This window comes from Sapajus apella, unplaced genomic scaffold (assembly GCF_009761245.1).
Source record: "Sapajus apella isolate SASKATOON/1434 unplaced genomic scaffold, GSC_monkey_1.0 scaffold26, whole genome shotgun sequence".
In the NCBI taxonomy this organism is placed as follows: domain Eukaryota; kingdom Metazoa; phylum Chordata; class Mammalia; order Primates; family Cebidae; genus Sapajus; species Sapajus apella.
In genome coordinates, this window is record NW_022436966.1 from 4,490,086 (window position 1) to 4,502,794 (window position 12,709).

At 42.4% G+C, this 12,709-nt stretch overlaps 1 protein-coding gene across 2 annotated transcripts in view; it reads right to left on the reverse strand.

Annotated features, from left to right (window-relative positions):
• The window catches only part of ANTXR1 (ANTXR cell adhesion molecule 1), a 268,927-nt gene that overhangs the window by 112,180 nt on the left and 144,038 nt on the right, over positions 1-12,709 (reverse strand). For both annotated transcript variants that reach the window (XM_032291881.1, XM_032291882.1), the window contains exon 12: positions 12,027-12,105. In XM_032291881.1, coding sequence (XP_032147772.1) covers positions 12,027-12,105 — 79 coding nt within the window. The remainder of the gene's footprint in view (positions 1-12,026; positions 12,106-12,709) is intronic.

Consider the following 12,709-nt stretch of genomic DNA (forward strand, 5'->3'; position numbering starts at 1 on the left):
TGTATAGAAACCTCCTCTTGTGATGGTGAATTCATCAATTTCTCTGCGCAATTCTATCAGTTTTTGCTTTATAGATGCTGAGGATATGTCATTAAGTGCAGATCAGAATTATTATAACTTTTAGGTTAACTGTTCCTTTTAACATGTAATGGCCCTGTTTATACCAATAATTTTTTTGGCCAATAAGTTTCTTATCAAATATTAATATAGCTATACTAGCTTTCTTTTGGTATTTGCCTGATAAAACTTTTCACATGCTTTTATTTTCAATCTTTCTGTATCCTTATATTTTATTGAATATATGTTTTATTGTAAATCATACATGGCTGGGATATTTTAAAAACACAGTCTGTCAATCTGTGTTTTTAAACTGCTGAGTTTGGTCCATTATTTTTATTTTGCCTATGGATTATTTTGATTTAACTTCTAGTTCTATCATCTTACTATTTGCCTATTCAGTGTTTTCTAAAGCATGGATTCATAAAAATATTTTTTTCTCATTTACTCTCAAAACAAGGAAATTTCAAACTTAGGGCAAACATTCTTTAAAATACTTAGATACAAAAATATTGAAAGTCAATTGCTCAAATATCCAAGAAAAACAATTCAGCACGAATCATCCAAAACATATTTAAAAAGATATTATTACACATGCAAGGGTTATCAAAATAGAGATATTGGCAACTTCGGTTCATAAACAATATTTGAGATCCGAGTTCTATACTCTGATATTCCTGTGGTCTTGCCATTTCTAATGACAGTATGTGAAACCACAAGCCATCTTGTTAATAATAATAATAATAATGATAAAGATACTGGGGCACTATAAAAAAAATACCTTGCATTTTGTATGGCTCTATGGAGATGGGCTAACAAATAGAGGAGGCTGATTTGTGACTAATGTGTTGTTTGTAAATTACAGGATGTGTTTGGAGATTACTTGAAAACAGATTATTCTCAGGAGTGTGAGGCACTCTGGTCTGAAATATGATCCCACTTGTATTAGGTGGAGGTTGGCCAATCTGAACTGCACTAAGAAGCTGTCTCCACTATCACCAACAGAGCTCTCAGATTTATTTTCAAAATGTAAGAACCAAGCTTGTTTGTGATACTGTAGAGGACTGAGAATATTTATGTTACTCCTTTCTAACATACTTCCGGGTCTGCAGTCACAACCTCTCAGCAGCAGCAGGAGTCTGAAAGCTTTTCTAGTCCAATTCTCCCTCTGAGACATGAATGGTGGTTACATAATTCCGCCAAGTTGTCCTGCTACCTGTGCTTGAGTGCAACCATAGCAGGGAGCTCATTCCCACCCAGTGCAGCTAATTAAAAAGACCTTTTTAAAAACAGAGCCAGAAACTGTTGAGCCTGTTCTACCCCTTGGATCTGTACAACAAATGATCTACAGAATTAGGGCTCTATGGGTACAGCCGCATATGTTTCAGAACAGCCCTTTGAATCCTGTCTCTATGCTAAGTATGCCCGGGGCTAAAGAGCCCCGATTTTATATTCTACATTACATAACATATTTGGTAATATTTCTCATACATTCAGTTTCTCTATGTTCTCCCTTGGAGTGTTCTTGGTACTGAACATAATACTCGAATGGAGATTTTATCTTCATCAAGTTGAGAGGTCCCATCACCTCCTTAGTTTCAGATACTGTACTTCTGCTAATTCAACCGAAGTCAGAGTCTTTGGAAGCCATCTTACTATATAAATTCATATAAAGGCAACAACATCAGTGCAGGAAAACTAAGATTGGGCATCTGCTGAGTGCCAGGTCCCATGCCAGCTATTCTAAGTACATTATCTCAGTCTAAAGTCATACACCCTGTAAGTAGCAGAACCATGATTTTAGCCACATTGATTTGGCCCCAAAGCCACAATGATTTGATCCCAAAACCTGCTTTTCCTCTCTTAAGTCTTTCCTCTGTGTTTTGCTAAGCCACCTATAATTACAGCAATAACAAAGTGCATCAATGACCATCCTTTTTCAAGGGCTGAATATGAGGCTCTAATGATTAGCTTGTAGCCCCAATGCTGTGGATTGGTCACTCTGGGTACTAAGTTCCTTTAGCCCAAATAATGGAAAAGTAAACTAGAGCCTATTCCTTTTCAGGATGACCAAATTTACAAATCAGTGGCATCCAAATTAATGCCATTTGTTATAATTAATATCCTTGAAGTATACACATGCTAAATTAATCCTCTTAAAATAATGCTTTATGCTTCCCTTTAATGGCTTCCCATTGCACAAACTCGAAATTCTGTCATTCAAACCCTTTTCAAGGTGAATCTCCCATCTCCCTTCCAGTTCAGTCTTGCCTCACTCTTCCAGGTTATGTGACACTGAATGAGTAAGAAGGGGTGGGTGTGGGAGACTTGGACAGGAAGTGGAGTAATATTGTTGGGGTGAAGGAACCTATAGGGGAAAGTCAGTTATTGGGTCCTGGTTCTGTCCTCTGCAGTTGGTCGTTTGGAAGGGCCTTCTTTTCTTCAGAGGTTTCCTGGTATTGAGAAAGAGTTTGGGGAGAGTCTTGTTGGGGAAAATATACTTATGGGATAGAGTTTTGGGGCTGATCTAATCATGAGCTGCCTACTTGTTATACCTGAATTTCTGGAATAATCTGTGCAGCTTTCCTTTGCAGAAAGGGTGAAACCTTCTTAGGTAACAGAAGTAACCCACCAGGCCCATGAAGTGGACATTCCTCAGAATGTGCCATGTTTGTGTTCATTGACTTACCTAAAGGCTCACGAGTCCTTGGAACAGATGGTGAATTTCTGGGTGCCTGTGTGATATTTGCTTTTATACTCCAAATTGTATAATTACCTCTTGGAGTGTATATCCTGCCTTGGCAACTGTATTGTTAAGCCTCTGGAGGGCAAGGACTGGCTATTCTTTGAGTCCCTAACACTTTGCCCAGAGTACATATTTAAAACACCTTGTTCCTGATTGTTACGATATTGTTGGCTCCATTTGCCACCAGAACCTCCTCCCTGTCCTTCTTTCTTTAATAAAGAGGCCCACATGCATATAGCACTGGTATGAATTGTCTATCCCAAAGACAGCTACCTACTTTGACTGATGGACTGTTTGTTGGCCTTGGAAAAGAAATAGAAGAAAAAATGTCTCTGATTTCTACTTTCTTTAAAGCGTATGCAATAATTTTTTATTATGTTGGAAGGTGAGATTGCTACTCAGCACAGGCTACTGGATTCACTCCCTACCAGGCTGGTGAAATTCAAGAGATTTTGGCAAGGGCAGCCATGCCAGCTGTCTGTTTACCTAGAGAGTCATAATGACTACAAAACCAGGCTGGATTTGTATTTTCTCATTACTTCAAAGCAATTGGTAACAGAACTGAACTGACTTAGAAAACAGATCCCCGGAAACTGCCTCCAAAGACAGTGCAGAGGGGTGGTCACTGCCCTCCTCTGCTGCCTTTTACCGGCAGCCACTGTGGCCTCCACCTCTGGGCTCCAGCACATCCCCTTCTGAGCCAGCCCTGACCAAAGCAGACTATGTAGCTTCAGCCCCAGCTGGCAGCATCCAGCTAGACTGCTGTAATCTAAGTTTCTGGTATTCAGGGTGATCTCAGGCCATGCCAATGTTCCCTGGGTCACAGCTTTTCTGGAGTGATCTTGATTCTCAGTCTCGATGGTTCTGCTTGGCTTCCAGCCTTGTGCTGCAGACCCTCACAGACTAGAGGCCTGCCCAGAATCTTGATCCAGTTAGTGGGCTACTTTTATACCCTTCGTCCAAGTCTGCATCCCAGGCAGGGGTTGGCTCCTAGTGGCGCTGGTGCTTTTATGATGGTATTTTTGACTATTGCCTGGTAATGCTGGTTATAGTTTCTCACCTGGCAGATTATTCCCCCTCTTTCTGCTCAATTATGCTCAACCTCCTTGGATGTGAAGCCTGACTTGCTGGGCCATCGTTTTCTGAAGCGTACCGCTCAACCAACTCAGAGCCCCCTGTTCTGATCCTACCGTCTCCTGGCTCCTTTCCTTTCCTGTCAGCAGGCGCCAACATGGTCCCAGTGTGACCCTTGATTGGATTCATTCATTTATTCACTCAACCATTATTATCTGCTGAGTAATGAGTATGTGCAGACATTGTGCCAGGTGCTGGGTTGTGACGGTGAACAAGACGGTCTGTTTTGCCTCAAGAAACATAGGGGCTATATGCTTGAGAGACAGTTTGTCTTTCCAATGTCTGCATTTTCTTTATAACAACTGTCCAGTTGTTTCCAAAGCTATAAACTACCTCTATTTGGCAGCCGGAGGCCCGTCTTCCTGTGAAACATAGATAGCCATGAAGTGTTGAAAATAACCCTGGTGTTAACAGGAACTTTCTTCCTGAAACAATGAACAACACATCTGTGGCTCTCCAGGGCCTTGGAAATGAGAGGAGGAAGTGAAGGGACAACTTAGAGTACTGAAAAGAGATATCTGGAGAGAAAATTTGGAAGACTTTGGCAACACATAAGTGAAATGGTCCCTAGACTTGTCATACTGGGCTAAAATTACTCTTTTAGGCCAATTCCTATCTTTATATCAGGAAAAGGGGCCCCAAAGAAAGTACATACAGAATAGAACAAAAGAACATGTAAGAATCCCATGATTCTGAATTTAAAAACCTTGGGATTCTTAAATGAACGGGATTGGAGTGAATCAAAAGAATAATTCATTCTCCTTAAATGGATTTTAATCATAGCTTTATCCTGTGTGTTGAGGATTCATCTGGCAAGTTTATTAAAATGCAGAATCCTAGGCTCCCCCGCCCCCCAAATCCTGATTCTTTAGTTTTTCTTTTTCTTCTTCTTTGGTTTTTATTTTGAGATGGAGTTTTACTCTTGTTGCCCAGGCTGGAGTGCAATGGCGTGATCTGAGCTCACTGCAACCTCCGCCTCCCGGGTTCCAGAGATTCTCCTGCCTCAGCCTCCCAAGAAGCTGGGATTACAGGCATATGCCACCACACCCCACTAATTTTGTATTTTTAGTAGAGATGGGGTTTCACCATATTGATCAGGCTGGTCTCGAACTCGTGACCTCAGGTGATCAACCCACCTTGGCCTCCCAAAGTGGTGAGATTACAGCCGTGAGCCACTGTGCCCAGCTAATTCTTTAGTTTTTCAACCATGGCACTATTGACATTTTGGACCACATAATTCTGTGCAGTGGGGCCGGGGGTGTCCTGTGCATTATAGGTCACTCTCATTGTCTCTAACATACCGCCTGCCCACACACATATTCTCTCTTTTTTGAGAAACAAATATTTTTAGAAATACACCACTAGTTCAGGAAAAGATCAGTCTGAATTAATAAAAATCTGAGAAATGAAATGGTTAAAAATCTTGGGAAACAAGTTGGCACCATGTTCATCCTCATAGAAAGCAAACCATACTTCAAACCACCATGAATCATGGCTACTTTGGAAGATGTAGGAGGACCCAGTCTGCATGCAAACTTTTCTGAGGCTGCAGATGTCATCTGCAGGAAATGTACCTGCTCTGATAAAATGCCTCCGAATATGCCAGGCATAATAGAATTTTTTTTTGTGGCAATAAAAATTTGGCATGAGCTAATAATGTATCAAATTTACTTGCTTTGATTCATGTGTTTCATTTGTCTAATTATTTCCCTGTTACTGTTTCCTTGATTCATTTACTGGGGAAAGCCCTTCAAAAGTAGCAAAGAGACTGCAACCCACTCTTGTTTGACTTAGCGCCACATCTGATTTACTGGTGATTTTCTTCCCAGTTATCCTGTGGGCAACATCTTCAAAGTTTTTTTCCAGCTTGCTCCTAAAATCCAAGCTTATCATGGAGACTCAAAAGGAGCATGCTTCTTAATCATCAGGCTGAGATAACCTGTTTATAAGCCACAGGACATGTACAGTGAATCTAATGGGACAGGCCATTAGACTTTTACTTGGCAAGGATAGAGAATGAGGTCAATAACCTAATACACAGCTGTCATTTTTTGACAGACTATTGAGTACCTCAAGCCCTTTATATACTTAATCTTTACTAAACACATGCGAGACGGGTTCTGAAACAGGCTTCAGGTAAACTTGTCCAAGATCACCCTAGAAAGTGAAGGGGCTGGGATGTGACATTAAGGTTTTTGACTCAATATCCTTATTCTTAATTCCTCCATAATGCTGCAATTATAGAGCAGTTGTTCTTGCTTTGATGTCTCAGGTCTGAGCTTGTTGAATTTCAGGTTTCATTCAAATGGCACTTCTCCAAACAGTTATATGACATGGATCCTCTCAAAGTTATTAAACCTTGGTGCTGTTTGCAGTCATGCTGTTTTTCATATAAATCAGGAGGAAAAAAACAGGGCAGTTCATTTATTTAATTTTGAATTTAGAGCCTTACATCTAACTTTAGGTCTCTTTCTTTTCTCCAATGATTGTGACTTTCCAACCCAGCAGCCAGGACAAAGCAAATGATCAGGGTTAACAGGGATGAGCATCAGCTGGGCCGCACTGTTACATCTTGGGTGTTCAAGATCAAGGGCGTGGAGCATATAACCTAGGAGGATAGTTGCCAACTTGAGAAATGTCCCAAAATCGAAAGGCCCCCAGAAATTGATGCAAAATGAGAAGGAAAAGCAACAACAACAAAGACATGGGCTGGGAAAGCTCAAGAACGAATGATGCTCAGAGACATATCTAGCCGTGGTTCAAGCTGGTGTCTCTTTAGGGCATGGCCTCGTCCCACTTCTTAACCTATAATTACTATTTTTCAAATCAGTCAGGTGTTCTCTCTCCATGAAGCTCTCCTGACTCTTCTTGCCTTCACGTATCCTTTCCCTGCTCTGAATCCTATGGCATTTACACCTGACTCATACAATCTTGTTCTTTAATACATACTTTTTTTTTTTTTTTTTTGAGATGGAGTCTCACACTGTCACCACGCTGGAGTACAGTGGCATAATTTTGCTCACTGCAACCTCTGCCTCCCGGGTTCAAGTGATTCTCCTGCCTCAGGCTCCCGGGTAGCTGGAGCTACAGATGCCCGCCACCATGCCAGCTATTTTTGTGTTTTTAGTAGAGATATGGTTTCACCATGTTGGCCAGGATGGTCTTGATCTCTTGCCCTTGTGATCTGTCCGCCTCGGCCTCCCAAAGTGCTGGAATTACAGACGTGAGCCACCGTGCCTGGCCTATTATGCACTCTTTTATATACTTGGTGGGCTCTTGGTCCAGCTGGATTGTAAGATCCTTAAGGACAGTGACTAGGAGACATAGTAGGAGTTCAAGACATACTTGACTGATTTCCCGATTTTTGTACACTTTGGGTGGGAAATAATAGAATTTTTAAGTATTTATCTAAAGGAAAAAAATCTTCATGAAAAGTTCTTTATGTTTCTAAAATTTGCTTGCTTTGTTCAAAAGGACAAATTTCTTTTCAATACTTCCCTTAAAGCAGCACTATATTAGTGATTTTCTCAACCTCTGGCTGGAGTTTGGTGAAGAAAAGGGAGGCGGTTAAGCTACAGAGATGGGTGTATTTAAATATCTGGTGAGAGAGGACTCTGGGTGTTTTACCATTTTCTATAGTCATGGAGCTCACCAAAGTTTACCATTTGTATAGGAATCTTTTAGCTCTTGGATGGAAAAATCTCTTTCCTGTAAAACTCCATGGAATTTCTGCTTCTGGCTCAGGCAACAGTTATTCATTGCAGATCTTGAAAACTTGTGACACAGGTGTCCAAATGGGCACCAAATAAAGTGAGGGAAGAAAAGTCTCAACTACATATTTTAAAATTATTTTTGGTTCCAGGTGATGAACTGGGCAGGCTGTGACTGGCATTGACAATATCCCTTTACTCAGACCCAAGGGATCACTTTTGATTGAAAAACCTTGTCCTCCAAACCAGCTTCCCAAGAAACAAATGCAAGTCCAAGACCTTACTTCATATTCTGGATGCCCACATGTTCCACCTGCATCTCTCTTTTGCCCAGTGATAGTTTCCGCCTTTAATTTGAGCTGCTGTGTAGGACCTGGTGGGGACTGGAGTTTGATGTTCGAATATAAGGCCCCTTTTCTGGATGAACTTGGCCATCTCTTCTTCCCCCTTTCAATCACCTGGGCTTGGTCAGTGATGAACATGTACCCCCGGGATACATCTTGTCTCAGAGGAGCCCCTTGGTTATAATGAGACTCTGAATTAAAGAGCCAGCTCTCTAGGAAGAATCTCAAATTAGTTAAAAAATTTTTTTATTAAGCTTCCACTATAAAACATCTAACAATTGCTGAGCACTTACCACCTGCTGGGTCTTCTGCCAAACACTTAACAAATGTTATTTCATTTAATGTTCACAATACTGATAGTATATGTAAATTTTTATTATCTTAGTTTTATCGATTAGGAAACCGAAGCATAAAGGGGCTAAACAAATTTTTTTTTTTTTGGAGATGGAGTCTCACTCTGTCAGGCTGGAGTACAATGGCATGATCACTCACCCAGGTTGGAGTACAATGGTGTGATCTCAGCTCACTGCAACCTCCGCCTCCCCAATTCAGGCTGATTCTCCTGTCTCAGCCTCCAGAGTATCTGGGACTACTGGTGTGCACCACCATGCCCAGCTAATTTTTGTGTTTTGCCATGTTGGCCAGGCTGGTCTTGAACTGGACCTCAGGTGATCTGCCCACCTCGGCCTCCCAAAGTGTTGGGATTACAGGCATGAGCCATGGCACCTGGCTAGGGGTTAAACAACTTATCAAGGTCATATAACCAGTACACAGCAAAATTGATTCCCTGATTCCCTCTTCCCTAAATCTTTTTCTCCTTCTGTGTTCCTCCTGTCTGCCAGCTGATGGCAACTCCATCCTTTCAGTTTCTTAGGCCAAAACCCTTGGGACATTCTTGATTCTTCTCTCTCTCTAAACCCTACATTCAATGCTTCGGAAAATTCATTAGCTCTGCTTTCAAAATATGTCCAACTCTGACCATTTCTCTCCACCTCCATTGCCCTCCCCTGATTCAACCCCCCAACACCTTTTGCCTGAAATATTGCCATAGCCCTCCTAACTAGTCACACTGCGTCTGTACTTGTCTCTTTGTCTACCCATGGCTGAGTAATCTTCCAAATGTAGGTCAGACCATGTTGCTCCTCTGCTCAAAAGCCAAAGTCCTTCCACAACCCTGCACATTTCATCCCTGGGCACCTCACTGCCTGCTGCTATCCTGAGAGGGAATGAAGACAGCAGCAGATGTGTAAGTGCCAGGGGATGGCACCTCCCTGCCTGCTCTTCTGTGAACACCAAGGATCACTGGCCACAGGGTCTTGGCATGTGGGCTCTTGGTTTGGGATGTCCCACTCTTCCCCATGCTCCCATAGCCTCATGATTAACTTCCTCACCATCCAGGTCTCTACTCAAATACCACCTTTTCAGTGTATCCATTACTGTATTTACAATTGGAACCTACTCGCCTAGGTAGTAGGCAATCCTCTCACTCTGCTCTAATTTTCCTATACCATCTATTACCTTTTACCATGGTATATAGTTTACTATGTTTATTACTCATTGTCTGCCCTTCTTTCATCACACAGATATTTTTATCTGTTGTGTTCTATGATATATCCCAGGTATCCAGGGTGGTACCTAGCACACTGTGATCAATAAATATGTGTTGAATACATGAATGAAAGAACTTGGATCACAAATCTTAGAGTGGCTATAATTTTGTTGTAAACTGATATAGCATTCTCACATGAAAATGGAATGATGGAGGATATATTATGAGGTAGTCTTGATTAAGGGTCAATTGAAGAGAAGATTTAGTGGCATGTGCTCAGATCAGGGAGATGTAAGATGTAATTGCAGGCCGGCATGGGTTGGGAAGGTGCAGTGGGACTCAATGGGAATTCTTTTAATTTTGCAATGCATTGGCAAGGACACCTTTTCTTCTTAATTAGAGGCCCATGATTTAAAGTTGTAGCCCTGTATCTGCCATAACACAGATTTAGTCCTGAGATGTTTCCCTTCCCACTTCTCCTGCTCTTGTGGTCTCAAGGACAGTGGCTGTTTCTTGGTGGTATGGTCAGACATGATGAGAAATACAGATCCAAACTGTTGGATCACTCAAAAACTGGGAGGAATCTGGAATGGAGTTATTAGATTTGGGGTATTTGAATCATTTCCTGCAGGTTGGCAGGTCCCAGAAGGGTCAGTTTTCAACAGAATCAGGCAGGATATACTTGAAGACATTTCAGCATTTCTGCCTACAGTTTTTCAAATTTGGTGGTGTCCTACTCAGGACTATAGACTGAGGGTTGACCAGATGTCTGAGACATGGACGCTTCTCAGAGGTAACACTTCTCTGACACAATCCTAGTTTCTTGCTTTGGTTGAGTAAAACTTTCCCATCATCTGTACCATTCACAATGGGTTACTCTGCTTTCAAGAAATTGGTTTGGTTCCAACACAAGATGAAAACTGGTGTTGGGGTCATTAGGAGGGAGATTATTGTCCATCATGAGGACTGGCTTCCTGTTCTTTTATGATAACCCATTTCTATATTATCTACGTTCAGTACACGCCTGCTCTTTCTTGTCCACCTGTGATGGTATTAAGGGCACAACTCCAATTACTGAGGGGTTCTATCAACACAGCTTCCAAAGGCTAACCAGGAAGTGATATAGTATAATAACTACCTAAGCTGACCATCAAGCCAAACATTAGTTTCTAGAATGAGTGAATGGAGAAATGTATTCAGTTAAAGAAACTGAATATGTCAACAAAGGTTAAAGAAACTGAATATGCCAACAAAGGTTATTTTAGAAATGTTCATGTTAGGGAATTTTTTTTTTTTTTGAGACAGGGTCTCACTGTCACCCAGGCTGGAGTGCAGTGGTGCAATCTCAGCTCACTGCAACCTCCACCTCTTGGGCTTAAGCCATCCTCCCACCTCAGCCTCCTGAGTAGCTAGGACTACAGGCATGTGCCATCATGTCCAGCTAATTTTTATATTTTTTGTAGAGATGGGGTTTCACTATGTTGCTCAGGCTGGTCCCAAACTCCTGGGCTCAAGTGGTCCATGTACCTCAGCCTCCCAAAGTGCTAGGATCACAGGCATGAGCCACTGTGCCCAGCCAAGACTGACTCTCAGTGATCTCAGAGGTCTTGACATGAGCTAACTAAGCCCTGACTGTTCCCTGACTGGCTGAGCTCTGAGACAGTGACAGTGGGCAGGACCAACTGCAGAGGCTGACGGGTTCTCAGTCATAGCTGCACACAACAACCTCCTGCAAAGCTAGGGCTCATGCCAGAGACTTAGGTTCAGTCAGTCTGGCATGAGGTCAGGGCACCAATCTTTTTAAAAAGCTCTCCAGGTGATTTTATATATAGCCAGAAACAAAAACTACCTGATGTGAAGGCTCCGGAGAAGTGATATCTGAGGAGATGGGAGAGAATGCAGTCCCTACTCTTGCCTCACAATCGCTCTTGTAAGGGCTCCTTCCCCACTCTCTCTCCTGCTTCATCAGTTTTTCATTTTCTCCTGGATTATTTTCACAATAATAAACAGGTTGCAAATTCTCCCATCCTAAATAAAACGACCTCCCAAAACTCACATTTTCCTTCAGCTCATGGGCATTTTCCTGCATCCCTTTAGAGATGAACTCCCTAAGACGTTCTTTCTGTGTATGCTGTCCAATTCCCTTCCATCTATTCTCTCCTAAACGCACTCCATCTGGGCCTCTGCCTCATTACCGCACAGACATAGCCCATCTTACCATCTGGTCAGGCCAGTGACTTTAGATCTCCCCTTCAGCAGAAGTGGGGAAGCTGGTACTTAACACAGACATGCCTGACATACTCTGGGGTACAGCACACCCCAGTCCAGACTGTGGCTGGTTGAGCAGTGCTGGGATCAAAGCTTAGCAAGCAGAATGAAGAACTAAAAAACTTCCCAGGGCAACTTTGGAGAAAATTGCTGCTTAAGAAATGTTGATGGTGACAATGATAAGGAGGTCTTCAGTAAAGGGAAAGCGTATGACTTACACAGTGTGTGGTGGTGATGATGACAGAACTGGAGATGAAAGAGAGGCCATCGTTCATGCTGACCTGGAGTGCAGCTTTCCTGCAATGACAACAAGGGAAGCAGAGACTCTCAGCATGGTGTGCAATCAGCAACAGGCTGAGAGCCAGACACACAGGTCTCCTTTGGGCTCTGCTCTTAACTACCCTTGAGACTGGAGTCTCTTCTGGGGAGGAGGGGTCTGAGTTTCCTCTTCTGTAAAATATGGAGGGTAGTCTGTATAGCCTATCTTCCTCTAAAGTTTGGAGAAATGTCAGGATATGCTTGGCTGGCATATTAAGGCAGTGCATTCAGACATTCTGGCATTGCAGTGAGTGGCATTGAATGGTCAAAGCTTACTTTCATCTAACTTACCTGTCACATTGTAGTTGGACAAAGTATTATTACAAAAACAATCCAAGTCAATGGGGGATAGACTGGGCTAGCTATAAACGCAACATTCTGCTGTTGTTATCTGGACTCTCAGTGATCTGATGGGGGTGGCTTTGCTACCATCCAACAGACTTATAGAGGTAAAGCAGAAGATGAATTTGCCTTCTATCTCCTCCCACTCTAAGACACTCAACTGGCCGGGCGTGGTGGCTCAAGCCTGTAATCCCAGCACTTTGGGAAGCCGAGGCGGGTGGATCACGAGGTCAAGAGATCG